Below are 18,613 nucleotides of genomic sequence, written 5' to 3'. Positions count from 1 at the left end.
GGGCGGTTGACCTCGAATCTGGGGAACTGGGTTTGAGTCTCGGCAAGGATGCTGATCATCATGTGATTCTGGGCAAATCACTTAATCTCCCAGTCAGTGCCTAACAAAAATGAATGTGTCCTCATGTAATGCAACTGGTGCTATGTAAAGTGCTCCGATACCCGATTTGGGTCAAGTTCGCGCTATATAAAACTCTGTAAAATAAAAAAAATAAAAAAATACATCCTACTGCTGCAATTGTAAACAATATTCAGACACATTCAATTACTGTATTGCTTGTGTTACATGTCAGGTTACAGAGTGTTGTAGAAGAGAACAAGGGCTTTTGTGGAAGTCGCTGCTCAGATGTGATCAGGAACTAGGAGTACCAGGCATGAGCAAATAACACCCATAATACATTACTCAGGTACAGTGGCCAGATATCATGTGTCATAAGGATGTGACAAGATAGAGAAAAGCCATCTGAATCTTCTGCGGAAAATCTAATCTACAGAAAAATAGCAAATATGCATCTATGCTCTGGCATTCAAAAGGGAAAGGTGTTCCAGACATGCCTTGAATTAAGGTATAGCAAATTACCTTCAAACTTGGGTCTAATTTGTTAGGTCTCCATGGCTTGGGACACCCATTCTGTCCTCTCCTTATGGAAGGTCTAGTGCCTTAAGGAGTCAGCCTCTGAAATTAGGTAAGAGTTCATAGCATGGAACTCTTCTACAGCAGCATCCGAACCACTTCAGGTTCACTCGCAATAGTTTCAAAAGTATTAAAAAGGAGGAAACTCAAATGCAGACATGTAAAGCCTGGGGATATCCATAGAAGGATCTTTCAAGAACAGACAGCCACATACTAAATTGAAATTACTTCACATTCCCTTTTTAATGCTACTTAGACAGTGGCTTCTGTTTCGCCATTCACAATGCTTGTCGCAATCGAGACTGGAACGATATGACTAAAGGACAGGTTTAAAATAAAATAATAAAAAAAACTCAAGAGAAATCTCAACCTTCTCAAATTCAGATAGATATCAGAATTGCCCAAAATAACATTACCCATCAAGAACACGATACATTCTGGTAATAACTGGTGAGAGATCAAAGTGCAAATATAGAACATTTCCACCCTGTAGTGTAACTCAAGGGATGTAGCATATCAAGCACTGAAAGAATGTCTCAGACTTCACTTGGATTGGTCCACAACACCTGCAACAGGGTAGGCGGTCTGTGGAAAAGGGTGTCAAAACAGTGAGTTCAACTTCTGGAAAGTTTTGTACACCCGGATTTAGATAAAAATGTCTGGCCCGTCATAGTCGCACCCCAAGATAGACTTAAAATTCACTGAACAACCTTGCACTCAGTTATGAGTTTATGTTTACCGAATCTCAAAACATTAACCCTGCAAGCCAGGGGCTGCAGTCAGCATTCTCCGGTGTACGAACAAGTTATACAGCCTGGGCAGTGGTTATTTTGTATATTTAAAAAAAAAAAAAAAAAAAAAAAAAAGAAGAAGTGCTCGGGCTCTCACCAGTTGACAGCTACAACCAGCCTCCTGTCTCCAGTTAGCGCGAACTAACAGAACCAACAAACCCGAAAAGTAAGGAGGGTTGTGGCTTAATGGCCAGAGCTGCCGACCTCCAAGCTGGGGAACCAGGATCAAGTCTCGGCTAAACATCCTGTCATTCTGAGTGAATCATTTAATCTCCCTTTGTTCACCAAAGATGAATGTGTCCTTAACTGGTGCTCAAGAACCGGTGTTGATGATCAAGTGAGGATTAAGCTGAGCACCGGAAGCCACCAGATCAAATTATGCACTGAGCCTGGGTACTCTAAAGCATAACAGCTGTGAAGAGTAGGATCTGAGAAACAACAAATGTGTGTATTGCCTTGCAGCTATTTTTGCCAACATTTTTTTATCACAAAAAGCAACCACTGTTAAACTGGCAGAATAACCAGATTCAGGGAAGTGTTGGAATGTTATTCAACTATCTACTTCTCAGGTGGAATATCAAAGATATTGAAGTAAAAGCCTCACTCACATAATAGTGACATGCTTCATCATAGGCAGTTACTCCACACCCAGAGAAGATGGTACTCTCTGGGCGGACTCAACCAAAGATATAATGGGAGTACTTAGATAAATGAACAACTGGTTAAGCAGGGAACCAGATCAGATTAAAAATACCTATGAGTGTACCCTTTTTCCGAATCCTTTATTCCTAGGCACTCATGGTATCGCTAAAAACTTATTATTGGGGTTCTTTTGAACTTGATTCTGTTCAATTATACCCTCAACCGTGTTGGTTGAGTCCGCCCAGAGAGTACCATCTTCTCTGGGTGTGGAGTAACTGCCTATGATGAAGCATGTCACTATTATGTGAGTGAGGCTTTTACTTCAATATCTTTGATATTCCACCTGAGAAGTAGATAGTTGAATAACATTCCAACACTTCCCTGAATCTGGTTATTCTGCCAGTTTAACAGTGGTTGCTTTTTGTGATAAAAAGTTGATTTGGGAGAACGCAACCGCGTTGTTTATTCTCTCACTCTGTTTGTGAAAAAAATTTTTTTTGCCAACATACCTTCTGTACATGCCATTATATTGTATTGATCTAACAATCATGTGCTCTGGACTTCACACCAAGTAGACTGCCACATTTTATGCGGTTTTGTCCTTTAAGAAAGGAGTGTGCAACGAGGGCAATAGAAAACTGAAATGTACGTTTTCCGACAAGTGCTCCTTTTATGGTACTTAAGGCTGCGTCTTCAACAACCACCCCAACAGCAACAAAAATCATTTCCCACATGCTTTGAAAAATGTACAAATTAACCTACGTGAATCTGGCAAAGAATTAAATGGAAAAAATAGTAACCGATGAATCCATCAGGAAAACAGTCAATTTAGATCTCCAGTGCATCGCACCAGCAGTCGCTGTGGCTCCACGGCCATTGTACACAGCGCGGTAAGTTTAATAAATTTCGTTTTTTTATTTTTAAAGTTGGGGCCTTTCTTTGCTACTCATGAGCAGGGTCTTCATCACACCACGGACCGGCCACGCCCTTCCAGCATTGCGGTCGCTCACACGGCCCTCCATACTCTGTCGGTGCACTCCGTTGAGGGATGCCGTCTAAGTTTTCTGCCGGCCGCTGTCTCCTCCTTTCTCTCCCTGCCCACAGCAGCCTCTCTCATTCATGCGCTGCACTGGGGGCTTGAGCAGGCACCGCAGACGGCTGGGGGCTTGAGCAGGCACCGCAGACGGCTGGGGGCTTGAGCAGGCACCGCAGACGGCTGGCCCCTTGCGGGCACAATGTCTATTCCTTGCTGGGGCGGGCAGCTACTCCCTTCTCCCTCGCTTCTCAGGAGGCTCACCTTGCGTCCGCTGGATCATCGCGGCCGATGTGGGTGGGCTCCGCTCGGCTCGTGCCTCTGCTGGGGGCTCAGCAAGTTGTTGGCAGGGCTCGCCACCGGCTCCTCTCTCGCCACGCCGGAGTCTCAGCAATCTTTTGGTTTAGGTGCCGCTATGCATTGACGGCGACCGCAGGTGCGGGTTGGGCTCCCGATCACCGCACTTACACACCAGGGCTCTTTGCACGCCCCGCTGGACTTCAGCTGATCTGCGCCAGCTGCAGGGGGCGCCTGAGACACAGGCAGCACATGCCTTTCACGCCACCTTCACAAGCGGCGGCTGCACACGTGGGTAAAACCCGCTCGTCGCCAGTGTTATGTTCTGGGCCCTAGGCCCACATAATGGATGAACGACCACACGGACACATGGATAGGTGGTACGGATGACTAGCCCAGAGCACGTGCTCTCCGGCTCTTTTATTTGCGGGGTCACCTGACTGGTGACACCCGTGTTGGATGGGTGAGGGGGTGTGTGTGGGCCAGCCCTCGGGGGAGTGGCTGGCAGAAACACTAGACTGTGTCCAGCAGGACACAACACTTATCAGTAGAGACTCCCAAAGCCCTCGCAGTATACCGCCCACAACGCCCTCATTCATCCAGCCCTTCAGATTCTTTTTTGGACTTTGTGCTTCTAGCATGGATGCCATGTTGATTTTCTCTTCAGAGGACGTGGGCAGTGCACCCACAAGGTTCCTTACATTTTCCACAAGTAAGCAGTAAATTCACTTTCAGTATACTACCGCACTCTCGAACTGTGAACCTCCGCACAAGGATTTTTACCAATGCTTTCCTATTCGTGATTAGGGAGAGTTAGCCTTTCTAATTTCACATTACTATTAAAATAGGAAATTGCAGTACACTGCCCTGCTCTGAACAGTGGTAGTTTTACACCAGCAGTAAGTGTGCTCTGGTGTTAGAAGGCATCTCTTGCTCTAAATCCATCCGACGCCTCGCCCACTCCCTTCACCAAACAGAAATGCTTTTCTGTAAAGTACCAAGTCATCTGTCAAAGACGTGTGGCTCAATTTCATTTAATGTGATAGTCATTGCCGATCTGTCTTCCTCACATAATTCATTTAATTCTCGATGACCATTTACTGTATTTGCAATGTAGAATTGCAATTGTGTGCAACATATAGTACATACCTGAAATTAAAGGAGCTCTCATTTCCATCATCCCTAGAGAAGGGCGAGGCTGTGGAGTTACTGGAGTCGGTAAATCTCCCATTAAAAATCCTGGCAGGAATTGGGCACTAACCCCAGGTTTTGGTGAGGTAGGGGAACCAAGCGTCATTGGTTCTGCTCCTGTAAACATTAGAAACAAAGAGAAGGGAAGATAAGTTGTATAAAACATTAGAAAACGAAGGCATTATAAGGATTGTAAAAATACTAGGGAATGTAATTGATGTGAAAGAATAATTGTATTTCTAATTGTAACAGATGACCAAGATAATATACATGATCAGAAAAATCATGAATTAAATCACGAAACATTTTAATACACCACAAGCCACAATTCCCATGTCGAGACATTTTAAAAAAAAACATGATAGCAAATTAAAATAAGGTAAAGGAGCACAGAGAAAGTGAATAGATTGGTTGTATAAAGCATGTACAGAGATTCATGTAACTACACTTCCAAGATACTTCTGCAGAGATCTAAATCAACATGCATGGACATCCTGAGAATTTCCACGATTTCTACCTACCACTTACATGGCCTGCACTGCACAGTTCTACACCTTCAGGGAAACATCAAATGTTTTACTATAACATCTCGCTCAAATCACACAGGCGCAATTTCAGCTTCATTGGACGGATAGGTGAATTCAGGGCCCCATTTAAAAATGGGGCTATATAAGAGCCTAAAAATATAAGAGACAGTACCACAGTTCCAGGGAAAGGAATGTGCTCCAACAGGCGCATGGGCCCTCACACACACAAGACAGCGGCATGCTTCATCATTGGGCTCTCCCCTAGTCAGGCCGTCGCTGCAGTGCCAGACGGGCACTCAATAGGGGGCTCTTGACCAGAGGTCTTTTAATAGCTGTATGTTGAAGCGAGGGTGTGTGGCTTTTTGGGATATGTGTACGGTGGTGTAAAGTGCGATTTCTCAGTGTCAGAACCATTTAATGATTGAGCTCACAAGCTCAATTAAAAGAATGATGTGCTAATTTACGAAATAATTGACCTAATTGGCATTGTGTATTTAGTGATTTAAAACATCAGGTTTCTCGCCTCAAATTTTGGCAAGGATCAGGCGGCGATTCTTCAGGACCCATTATAAAGAGACCTAAACTACACTTATGACCTGGTGCCATATGTGTAGGAAAAGAATATTTGAAGCAACATTCATACACTAAATGAACCGTATTATACCTTACTGTTTTTAAAGTAAATCAACCTGTAACAGAGGAAAAAATAAAATAAAAAAAAAAACACAAATAGCTTACGACTTATCAAAATTATTCATTTTTTGTTAAAAACCAAGCAGCATGTGTGTTGAATCACATCTGCATGCTCCCAATTTGTGATAAACACGAACACCACCAGGACACTAGCTTGAGTAGCTGTGCGCTTTATCAAATACTGTATTTCATTAATTTCATTCATCATGTGAGCACACTTAATAGCAAAGTAACATGGGCTTGGGGTTCTTTTTTGGAAGCACTTACCCCATCACGCCTAATGAAAACAAGCAGAGGAAATGCTCAGTAAGCATCCTAAAATGGGGGCTCCTGGGGGTGGCACTCGCAGGATGTGCACCTCCGGGCAGCTTCAGGCACATAGTATGACCCGAAGACAGGTAGGCAATTTTGATTGGCTGGCGCTTATCAGCGCGAGCCTTAGATCCGAACGCTCCATGTTGCGCACTTGGTCAGTCAACGGTGAGGTAGGGAACGAATTTTGGCTGCGCGTCGTTTGCCTTTGTTTAAAACATATTTTCCCCCCTTTAATGCATGGATACCGCTGCTGCTGTCAGGGAGGCACTGCGCGTGTTATGCGAGGCGGGCAGGCAGGATTTAATTGTACCTGGTGTGCTCTCACAGGCTTGGGTCGATATGGAGCGGAGGGGGCGCCAGGCAGCAAGAGGAGTGTCAGCTGCTGTTTCTGCTTGCATATCCAGCGAGGGCTCACCAACGCCGTCCATAGACGGCAGCCACTCGCTGAGAGAAGCGTCACCTTCCATTACGCAGCCGCTCCCCCGCTCTTCGCCGATACTTCAGTAAGTGGGAGGGGAAGAGCGCGCACACGCGCAGTGTCGTCCCTTCCCAAGAGAAGGAAATACAACAAGCATTTGCAATGCATTAGGTCTCGCATTTACGCGAGTTTGAGCTATTGACATTGCAAATAACAATGCCTATTGGCATTGTCATTTACAATGCCAATAGCTTTAACTCGTGTAACTGCGAGACCTATTGCATTGCAAATGCTTGTTTTTCCTAAAGACACTGCTCCTGAGCAAGAGAGGGTTAAACACACAAGCAGGAAAGGAAGAGAAAAAATAACAAATTAAATGAGAACGCAGGAATCTGCAAGTGTGAAACAAATAGTTACGCTGAGGTGGTATCAAGGCTACCCAGAAATGGTGTTTTTTATACGAACAATGCCGGGATTCTCGGTAAAGCTTTGAGCCCTGGCAGTTATTCTTTGTGCACCCCATTTTCTGGTCCTCCGTGCTCTCCGGTTTCTTCAGACAGTATTTCCGTCTCCTGTCTGGCACCACCGCTCGCACAGCACAGCCGCCATAATATTTTCTGCTCAGTCGCAGGAACGAGACGCTGTGACTTCCCGTCTATACGCATGCGTAGCCCTTTGCGCTTCAAGCCTCGTTCTCAACCCTCACAATTTTTGGTTTTACTTTAGTATAGGGGAGAGGAAGACCTGATCGGACTCAACTGGCAAGATGTCGGCTAAGGAGGTTGGCGCTTCTCTAGACTTCTTAAAGCAACCAGCCCTGTGGCTGTAGCGCTGGAGGGCCTCTCTGATGTGGCTGGGCTGGATGGCTTCGCTCGGTGGCTCCGCGCCACAGGCTGCAGGGAACTACAACAGAAACACTGGTCTGTAACAGGGGGGGGCGGCGGTAGCGAGGTGTGTGTGCGCGCGTGTGTGTGACAGTGTGTGTGCGTGCAAGAAGCGCGTCCACAGACCCCGACCCCAATCGCTGCGCGTGCCCCGGTCTGTCTCCCTTGAGAGGCATCTCGGCGACAATAGGTCTCGAGACCGAGACCTAAAATACGAGTCGTTCTGAAGAGAACGGGCTCGGGTACTTCAAAAAACAACGTACTTTCGCCATCTAGTGGATAGGCATTGTTACCGTCTGATGTTAATCCAAATACAAAAATATTGAAAGAGAATATAGAGGTCTGTATTTTTGGGAAACAGTTATTAAAAAATGTAATTTTGTCAGAGAAATATTTACCTGACAGATTTATCACCTGTCATAGCCATTGAGAGTGCTAACACTATGGTAATGTCGGATAATACTTCAAAGAAAGTAGAATTTTTTACCTAGTTTTCCTCATAATTCAGATAAAATATTGTACAACTTTAACAAGACTACAGATGCGGTCAAAGATGACCCCATTTTAGGTGAAGCTAACAGGAAGAGCGAAGCTGCACAGGTTTTTAGTCCTGCGGGTCCTGAGACAGATGGACAATGGGTGTGGATAGCCAAAGAAATAAATGATAGCAAGAGACTTTTTAATTTAAAATAGAGTAGGTCTCTAACAGCTACAGGTTCAAGCGGCTTGCAGCACAACGTGGACGAGACACTGCCAGGCATGAGAAAGGGCAGTGCAGATATTCCTTTCAGGCTTCAAGCGTCATGCACCATGAAACATGGCGATGAGGGGGATTTTTCGGCTAAATTCCCCACACCGTTGGACGAAAAGAGCTTCAGTTTTCAAAAAAGCTATTAATTGGAAATAATATGGATGGGGTATTGGGGATGGGAGAACAACCTAGTATTAGCAAAAGGGGTGGTAGCGTAAGGAATGATGGGGTGGTAGGTTCTCAGCGCTTATTTGATGGTAATGAGTCATTGGAAGAAAGGGACATTTTTGAATGTAGGGATATTTCAGAAGGTGGACAACACTGTTGCAGCAAGGGGGGGTTATTCTAAAGACTTCGAGAATTTATTTTTCACAGAACCAAGTGACCAAGGACAACCAGTACGGACTCATTTCGAGACATCAGCGCAGAGGGTCGAAGAACAGACTTCGGAACGAAGACAATATACATAATAAATCAGGTGAGGTACATACACATACTGTGCATAAACGTTTATGGGTAGATGAAAGCGTGGGCACGGAGGGAAATCTTAATGAGTTAGTAATTCCAAACAAGGTCAGTCAATCAAACAAAGAGGTTGGCACAGCAGTTGACAAGATAACAGCCTCGGTAAGTTCAGACACCATGAACAAAACAGAGTCTAAATAAAAGAGTACATTACATTTTAACCGCTTACCGTATGAGTTTTTCTATGCCTTTAGGTACACATTTAAACAAAAATACGGAAGATAAAATATGGAAAGGGGAATTTATTGATGTATTCAAATTACTACATAGAGAAAAACAAGCGAAAGAAGGCTCGAAAGAAGAGGCATGGGAATTGGCAAGGATACCAAGGGTACCAAGAAATATAGACACATGGACTTCTGTCTTTTACTCATTTTCGCTAGTGTATACTGCGAAAAATTCCCGGATAGGTCAGTTTAATTATTTTAAGTATTTAGACAATTCAGAAGGCAGCAACAGAATTTGGGGGCTATGCCCGGTTACACTACGATGAGGAGTTCAGGGCCCGGTTCGAGAATGAGCTTTGGGCCCAATGGATGTACCCTCAACGGCCTCCACCATTCAGGCACACGGCTAGTGGTCTAGCGGTTCCTTATCGGCCTTTTCAGAACATGGGTGGGTACATGGAACAGACCACAGACAATTGTCTCCGGTGCCTGTTGGAATTTCAATAAGGGGTACTGTGCAAAAAACCCGTGCAAATATAAACACGAATGCTCAAGGTGCGGTGGAAAACACGCAGTTATGCAGTGTTTTGGCGAGCACTCAAATTGGGGCAGTAGTTTTCCGAACAGAGGAAGAGGTTTTGCGTTCCAGCCTGGTAACAAGGGCTTCTACTCTAATCAAAGTGGACAATTTATGTAAATGGGTGCATTTCTACCAGAATACACAAGATGCAGGGCTTCTACTCTAATCAAAGTGGACAATTTATGTAAATGGGTGCATTTCTACCCAAATACACAAGATGCAGCATTATTAGAATGGGGTTTCAAAGAAGGATTTAAGTTGGGATACCAAGTGCCTAGATGTCGCAGATTTGCGCAGAATTAAAAATCTGCGAATGCATTCCCACAGGTCGTTGGAGCTAAACTACTGACAGAAGTGAAAGAAGGCAGGATGGCGGGTTCTTTTGATTTTTGGCCTTTTGATAATCTCATTGTCTCACCTTTAGGAGTAGTCCCTAAGAAAACTGAAGGGGAATTTAGAATGGATTCAGCACCTTTCATGGCCCCAAGGTTTTTCAGTCAATGATTTTATTGCAAGGGAAGATTCCATGGTGCAATTTGCCTCTATAGATTCAGCTTTAATAATGAGAAGGAATTCAGGGGAGAAATCTGAATTGGCAAAATGTGATATTAAGTCTGCTTTCAGGTTATTGCCAGTGCACCCCTCTGATTTTTCTTTGCTAGGAATCTTCTTTGAAGGAATTTTTTTTGTATACAAGACCCTTCCCATGGGCTGCACTATATCTTGTAGACTGTTTAAAGCTTGCTGTGCTGGCTCTAACAGGGGTCGAAACGTCGACTTTTTCCCATCTTCAATCAACACAGGAGATTGTCAGTGAATGTACAACTGCTGTCTTAGTCTGTGTTATTTAATTTAAGTCTTTGTGGCCATTTAACTGGCAGGTTAGGTTCTTCAATGAATTGTGGATGTTCCTAAATCTTTCACAACCTCCCTCCCTCACTACGCCCTGCACTAATCCCAAATCCTGCACCTATCACGTACCTTACACCTATATACATTTGAAAATGTTGATACTGTGATGTTTTTGGCTTTGATTTGAATTACTGATCCTCTGTTTGACTGAAAACTTGGATAATCAATTAAATGATGAGCATACATGCAAGTAACAGGTGTTGTCGTAAAATTTGTTTGTATTGCTGACAGATGTATGTTTTTTTTACATTTCCAAATTTGTTTCCACTGTGACAGTTCTTTGTGTACCTGTTTAAAGCTTTCAGCTCTTTTCTACAGTGGTGTTTTTCTTTTCGTACTGGACATACAGGAGTGACGCATTACCTTGATGATTTTCTGTTCATGGGTAAGGCTGGTTCCCACCAATGTAAAAAGGCCGTACAGGATTTCGAAATGTTTGCACAGTATATGGGCGTGCCTTTAGCAGAGGACAAAACAGAGGGCCCTAGTTGTTATCTCACGTATCTTGGCATGGAGTTTGATACCAATAAGATGCAGGCCAGGCTCCCCGATAAGAAAATACTTGAAATAACCAGGCTTTTGGAACATGCACGTAGAGTTGCAAAACTGACATTATTGGAAGCCCAATGTTTGATAGGTCATCTTAACTTCGCCTGTAAAGTCATTTGAGCAGGCAGAACGTTTTGCAGGCGATTGGGTTTTTCTATATCAGGCATCAAGTTACCGCATCATAGAATCAGAGTATCAGTACACATGCGAGCAGATTTTAAGGTATGGTCCACATTTTTGACAAGTTTTAACGGTTTGACACTCTGGTCAATGGACGAAGACTTCATTTGGCAGATACAAATTTTCTCAGATGCTTCTGGAGCACATGGTTTTGGCCTTTTTTAGGAAGCGAAGTGGTGCGCTGAAAGATGGCCAGCCAGTTGGGTCGCCGAAAAGAAAAGTATAGCCATTTTTGGAATGGTTTCCATTGATCGTGACTCTGGCAGTAGGGGGGCCCAAATTGGCTAACAGAACAATACTATTTAACGTAGATAATAAGACGGTAGTTGATTTAATCAACGGTCAGAAAGCCAGAGACAAACAGATGTTGAAGTTACTGCAAATTTTCACGCTAGACTGTTTAAAGTTTAACATTACCTTTTAAAGTTAGACATATTGCAGGATTGGAAAACAACATCGCAGATGCCCTATCTCCTTTTCAGTGGGAGAGATTCAGTGGTTTGGCGCCCGGAGCCGAGATACGGAAGACTCCGATACACAGCGAGATATGGGATTTGGCGATATGAATGTTCATCAGCTCGTCGAAAACTCTTTAGCAAAAAGTACCAAAATGGCGTACAGAAGAGCATGGCTGGAATTCTTAGACTCAGGTGCAATGTATAGAATTTATCATAGCGTGGGGTTACAGCAGCGTAGAGAGGATATAGTAAAGGTCATTATGCTTAATGTCAACAAGAACGTCTCTGCTACTATAATAGCTGGTAAGCTAGCAGGAATTTCATTCTATGGAAAGTTCTTCTGGGGATACGAGCCATCGGCAGGGGAAATGGTTAGGAGAATACTGCAGGGATGGGCAAAGACAAATAAGAGAGGGCTATACAAAAGGGAGCCAATATCTCTTAAACTTTTGTAGAAGATAATGAATCTTCATGAGATTTGTTTTTCCGTTTTTAACTTGCATTTGTTCAAATTGTGCATGATTTGGCGGTTTTTCGGTGCCTTTAGGATTTCTGAATTGCTAGGAACTGCTATTAATGATGACAAAGACACAAAACATATCCTGGGTGCATTTAAAATGAGGAAATTTTTCTTGAACATTCCAAAACTGACCAAACAGGCAAAGGTTCAAAAGTAATTTTACAAGCTATAGGTGGTCCTTTATGCCCTTCACAAGAATGGTTACATTTTTTACAGGTTGGAGGTGCAACTTCAACGTTGGTTTTTCGGCACCTGGATGGTTCTCCACTTAAGGCCTCACAAGTGCTATCAATAATGCGAAGGTCGTTAAAGAAAACTGGGAAGAATCCAGTCAATTTTGGTACACACTCATTCCGCATTGGGGCTGCATCAGAAGCCGCTAGATGGGGGCTTTCTGTTAGCGATGTTAAAAAATTGGGGCACTGGTCATCGCATTGTTGTTTGCGTTACATTAGGAAGTTAGAATATGACAGTTAAAAGTGGGGATATGAATTCTTTTCAGGTTCGGAGGCAGGGTTGTCAATGTCTCAACATAGAGTCTGGATTATTGGACACTCATTCATCAAGTGGGCGGCAAAACAGGCGAAATACGGCAGTGCTGGAAAAATTTAGGTTTTTCTTCTGAAGAAGTTTTGTTGTGTTGGTGGGGAAAAAGCGGTATGAAGTGGGGCCAGCTCATGCCTCTAATGAGTGAGTTATCAGTTAAATGCAAACCAGAAGAAACTGGAGTGCTGGCAGCCACGAGGGATGGCTGCTTATTGACTGTGTGGGGAGGCCGACCACAGGAGTCCTGGCTCTCGTTCCCCCCCCCCCCCCTTTTTTTTTTTTAAATGTGATTGACTTTGTGCTGATTGGTCTAATTGTTTCCGGTTTCGTGGCGCTTGGAGCCACAGAAACAATCTAAGGGGCCAGTGGGAGAGAAGTCAGCCCCCCCAAGTCTTATGACCTAAGCAGAGTGGAGCCGAGCCAGGCTGGGCAGAGGCAATTGACCATAATTTTGGGCTTTGGAGATTATCGGGTCTGAGCAAATCTAAGTGTGGTCACTGGAAGGCTCCCAGATTTCAAAATAAACCAACATTGAAAATGCAATAGGTGTCGCCTTTGATTAAGTTAAAGCCATTTGCTTTGCTATACAATACCATAGGCAAAGCAAATGGCTTTAACTTAATCAAAGGCGAGACCTATTGCATTTTCAATGCTTGTTGTTCTTTTAATAGGAGGGCAGAAACGGTAGGAAAAAAGTTGTGCGTTGAGGAGGAAAGTCCTCTCGGAAGGTGGCCTGTGTGGTACCAGGCGCCACCCTTGACAAGTACCGGTGTTCGCACGGCGCCCCTCCAGGTGTGTAAAGTACAGTGATATTGGGGAGGGGGGGGAGCAAAATGCAAGTGCGCAGACGTTAGGCTGGGGAAGGACGTCTGGGGTCCCAAGTTCAGCCGTTGACAGCCCAGGCTGGCAGAGGGAGGCCCTGCCAGGGGCCAGGTGGCCAGACGCCCTGCTTCTCCCAGGAGTGCTCTGGTGCGTGAGCAGACGGTGGCATCTTGGTGAAAGAGAACTCTCAGCACCGGTCTAACACACTCGGGACCTCCATTAATTAGACACATCAACTACTTAGTGCTGGGCGACAAAGGACGGAGGTATACTGATAACCTGGCTTTAATGTAGCGCTTCATACCGTTTTTATGCGTTGGAACCTACAGATGTTAGTACTCAGTTTGAGGCTGCTGATTTTATTTTACGGAAGATGGAGCGGAGTCTTTCGTCGCAGTACTCCAAACGTCACCTGGAAGTTATGTAGTACTGGCAACTTACTGAGCAGGCTGCCCCATCAGAAGGAGTAACAAGAAAACCAAGCGCTCGCCATTCCCGCTGTTTATTTTTGCATCGCGCTTTCATTTTAAAGTCAAAGCGCCATGCAAAAATAAACACGCGGCGCCCTGTCTCCTTTTGAGACGGCCCATCGGGACTGGATCTCAGGGCTTGTTTATACAACATGCCTCTTTGAGATAAACTGCTTCACAACAGCCGTGAAGTAGGCAATTGAGTCCGGATGAGCCGGACCAAAAGGCTAAAGGGAGGCAACGGCAACACCTCATTTCCAATGGCAGGCCACTGTTTAGCATAAACGGTGACGCAAGCCAATGGAAATGAGGGGCGGGGCTTAAAGCTCCCTTCTGAAATCTCCTTCCACACAAGAGTTCTCGTAGAGCGATGCGACGCTACACGCGAGACCTAAAAAAAAAAATTGAAGAAGGATTCATGGCTTTTACCGACATAATAGTGGCCACCACTGGCATCTGATGGGCATTCATAGAAAATCTTGAAGCCAGTCTTCCTGTAATTATGCACCCTTGCCATTATTGCATCTATTCACATCATAATGTTGACCCTGACATTATGTAGGCATTCTTGGAATAGCTGCTCTTGTTGGAGTAACAGCAGTGTCAAACTCCAGTACATGATGAACATCCCTTACATGTGATGGCACACGTGTGCATAGGTCTGCGATGTAGATCAGATGCTTTTCAGGTAATTTCAAAAGCATGGTACTTTGTCTGTCTACACTAGGCCACCAAAAGGATACTCAATATTTAAACACTGCTGTTTTCGGTCCTTTTAATTTGCATAAAGCAGCATCCCACTTGAGAAAACAAAGAATAATGCATGCTAATCACTAAGTTACGTGCTAACACTTCATCCTCTTCACCACATTCCATCTAAAGTAGTAATTAGGACTAATGTTCAACATACCGGTCAAGTGTTCCCGAACTAGGCCAAGCAGAGGCAGCAATATTTTATTAGACCAAGGTTCTACAATTTGTTCAATTGGAAAATCTGCGATTGAAATAAAGACTCTCCTGTTCCAAACTTACCATCTACACTGCCATGGCATCTCATTTATTTCTTCACTTCCTCAGTGTCTACACTATCATCTTTTCCCTTCTTCTGTACTTTTTTCATCTTTTTTATATCTGCTCCTTCGTGCTTCTATTCCCTCCACTGTGAACTTCGTCAGGGGTGTGGAATTTAATAAAAATTGCTTCATAAATCTACTTGTCCTGTAGAAAAAGAAAATTAAACTACTTGTACCTTTGGTGCCATTTGGCGCAGCGACACATTATGGCAGCAATCGCATTATATAAGAGCTCTGATAATAGCTTCGCTGATTATGCCAGAGCTAATTCTATAGCAGGGCTTGAACACTAGCAAATTCCTGATTTTGCACCTTCGCAAATCTACATACTGGGACTTAAGGTAGAGGTCAGCTATAGTTCCAGGGTTGGAATGCCCTTTTGAATCTGTGCAAACCTAATAACTTGCATGTGAGAAGGGTTTTCATCAGCTCTTTTCTAATCTTTTTCTATACTGAGAAAAGGTTAGAATTGTACTCACAACAAGGGTATAAGTAAAACTTCTTGCAGTGTTGGAAAAAAAAAAAAAAGAAAGTGGCTGCAGGGCAAGTGAACTTGAAAACGCTAAACAGGTTTTCCATTGAGCAAATCTACACATGTACATTTGCTCATGCCAAGACACAGCTCACAAAGTCTAGGAGTACGATTTCCTGGTCTATTTCTGTCAATTCTTATGAATTCGTGAAATACATAAATCTGCACTATTGCAGAAAAATACCATGGGTGCACGTTTGTTAATTAAAGAATTAGGCATGGTGTTAACCAAGACCTTTTATTTTTACTAAAATTCTATCTATCGGCTAGCTTAACTGTTCTCATCATCTTGTTGAAAGCGGTTACACTCATTTTCTATTGTGAATACGTTTTGGAAATACTAGTATGGATCAACGCATTTTACTAAATTATGCTTCAAAGAAAAGGTACCTAAAAATTTCACAGTAGTTTAGCTAAATGTTTCCCCCCCCCTAGCTGCATTTTTTTGTTAACATTTTATTTTGAGGTAAAAAAACAAAAAAAAAAAAAAAAGCAATCCTGCTTTCAAGCTTCTGCACATATTTGCATCTAATCAGAGAGCACTGTATGTAGCCTCATTGTTAAACTTTGCAAACGTCTGTACACATTTTTTTACTAGAATTACTGTCAGCAGTGCAGTACGAGCTTAGAACATTTATTTAAAGTGCTCACCCTAATAATAAAGGCTTTCCATTAATGAACCATATACAGAAGTTCAAACAGTATTAACACCAAATATTATCAACTGCTCACAATTCCCTTCCCCATAATGTGCTAAATGTAAACTGGCAGCCAAAGGGTTTGTGCTGCAGGTGGTTGGGCCTTCTTGTCCCAAGAAAAAAAACAAATGAGAAGACCTGGCTGTCAGTCTACAGGAATTCCACACTCTGTCACTCAGTTTATATGCCTCACCTCACCTCTCACGCCTTCCTTCATTTTAGCTCACTAATGTTTCACCAATTGCATCTTTCCTACTGCCATTCCACACCATCTTCCTTCCTCTTGCAGACGCTCAAAACTATTTAAACCTTTTCTTCATTCATCTTCTTGCCTGCAGTCATTCCTTCCCTTTTCTCAAATGTCTCTTAAACCCTCCATTATTCTTCTCTTTAACTGTAATCTTCCTTCCATTATCCATTCCTCTCATTCTGTGACCATTCTTGATCTCTTATATGGTTTCTTCATCCTCCCACCACTACCTTCATCTGTTCTCTTTCCTTACACAGCTTCCTACTTTCCATTTCTAATTCACTCAATTCTCATTTTTCTTCTGCTCTGTTCCCATGCCTTGTTCCCCCATTCCAACCACACAGCAGGACCAGTTAACCATGCATAGGACATTGCAAAAAAACGTACAATTCTACGACATGATTGACAAGCTATTTAAATTGCTCATGGTTAAAAAGTACCTACTGCAGATACCTTCATGTTTTCAAACGCTCGTCGTCTGGAGTCCTGGCTAGGTTAATTTATCTTCTCATTTCTTATGAGGCTAATAGATGGCAGACTCCATGTGAAAATCTAGTGTAAGGCTTATTCTATTTTTCTTGTGGACTAGTCAAAAAGCAGTATGGTTAACCCCTCTGAAGATGATGGGGACTGTAAGGCAGAATTTATACATATTAATAGTAAAAATAAGAGTCGGCATTGCAGGACAAAATGCTTTTTAGAAAATTGCACGCTTTACTAGAACGGAGTTGCTTTGCCTGAAACTAAAATCTTTAAGTTGAGTGTTTAACAGCAGAATGTGAGTTTTTAGAAATAGACCAGCCGATGTTTGAGACAAAATTGTTGTATTTCGGCAATTTATATGTATGTGGATGTTTTATTGGTAATTTGTGCTGCATTATTTTCTTGGTGTCAGAGTGCACTAGCTACAATAGCCTTGTTACATCTTCTATATTAATAAACCTAGTCACATTATCACTACTACGGTCAGAGGTTTGGGCCAGTAAGACTGGTATAATAATAGGTCTGGTCTCTGACCTTAGCAATAGCTGTTGCAGCATGAGCTCTGTACAACTATCAGTTTTTCCATGCTCTAGCCTTCCCAGTAGACTAGATCATCAACTGGGCACAAATTTAGCAAGGTTGTGAAACATTTTTAATAGGCTTGTTGAGGAATAATGTGCGGGGACTAACATCAATTAGAGCAAAGGAAAAACAGAATGCCCCTGCGCAGAAGAAGGGCAGAAGCAAGAGGGATGAGAGATACAGGGTTTGGTCATTTCAGTTCCAAAGAGGGGAAGAAAAACAATGAGAATATTAACTAGATCTTTTGCACAACTTAGGACAAAACTACAAGATAAGTGTGAGCTCAAGACTTCTAGAAGTTTGTATCAAACTAACATTCTCTCCTTTATAGGCTTGGAAGCAAAAGCTGACTTACATCAACACTAACTTTAAGGTCTGGGACAAGGTGCCATACCAATTAGAAATGATGTGTATACTCAGACACCCTCCTTCTCCAACTACCCATGGCATTCAACCAAAGATCCACATTGACAAGAATGGGACACTAAACCAGAGGGCCCACAGATGGTTTGGGTAAGCAACAATATGTACAGGCCTCAAAAGGGAGTAGGCTGCACCAGAAGGTGTCTCCCTAGATCCATTAAGAGCCATGCTGCATTGCACGTGGCAATCCCGCAGTTGGATACTATGTTGTATTTCGAAGTCACTTGAGACGCTCTGTGACCCAAAACTGAAATAATGCGCCCTCTGAAGCACCACTGGACAGTTCTACGCTAGACCAGCAAAAGTGTAGATACAGTTAAAAAGACTGTCTGAAGGAGATCTACTACAATGTTGAAGAATACTACTGGAGAGTTAAAAGCAGCTGCCCTTGGCATGAAGTACTGGACAGTTAAGAAGAGTCCTGCTGGAAAAGAATATTATGCACAGTAGAGGATTTACAAATTAAACAAAGTTTATATGCAAACTACACACACTGACCCAACTCATTCACTCTGGTGACAGCTCTCAGCTGGTTCTCTTTTAGGCCATTCTCCTCCTACAGTGCAAAACTCTGAAGCCAACACTGAGGTTGAGAGCCCAATCGTGTCCTGGCTGGATGCAGATGCCACCTACTGGGCGTGTAATTAGTTTAATAATGCAAGCAGCCA

At 43.3% G+C, this 18,613-nt stretch overlaps 1 protein-coding gene across 1 annotated transcript in view; it reads right to left on the bottom strand.

Annotated features, from left to right (window-relative positions):
- Positions 1 to 18,613, bottom strand: part of LOC146821626 (nucleoporin NUP35-like) — a 108,135-nt gene that overhangs the window by 79,354 nt on the left and 10,168 nt on the right. Inside the window, exon 2 of the mRNA XM_085612662.1 lies at positions 4,546 to 4,704. Within this exon, the coding sequence (XP_085468788.1) occupies positions 4,546 to 4,704 (159 nt within the window). The remainder of the gene's footprint in view (positions 1 to 4,545; positions 4,705 to 18,613) is intronic.

This window comes from Triturus cristatus, chromosome 6 (assembly GCF_964204655.1).
Source record: "Triturus cristatus chromosome 6, aTriCri1.1, whole genome shotgun sequence".
Lineage (NCBI taxonomy): Eukaryota > Metazoa > Chordata > Amphibia > Caudata > Salamandridae > Triturus > Triturus cristatus.
This window is presented reverse-complemented; position numbering and strand designations above follow the sequence as displayed.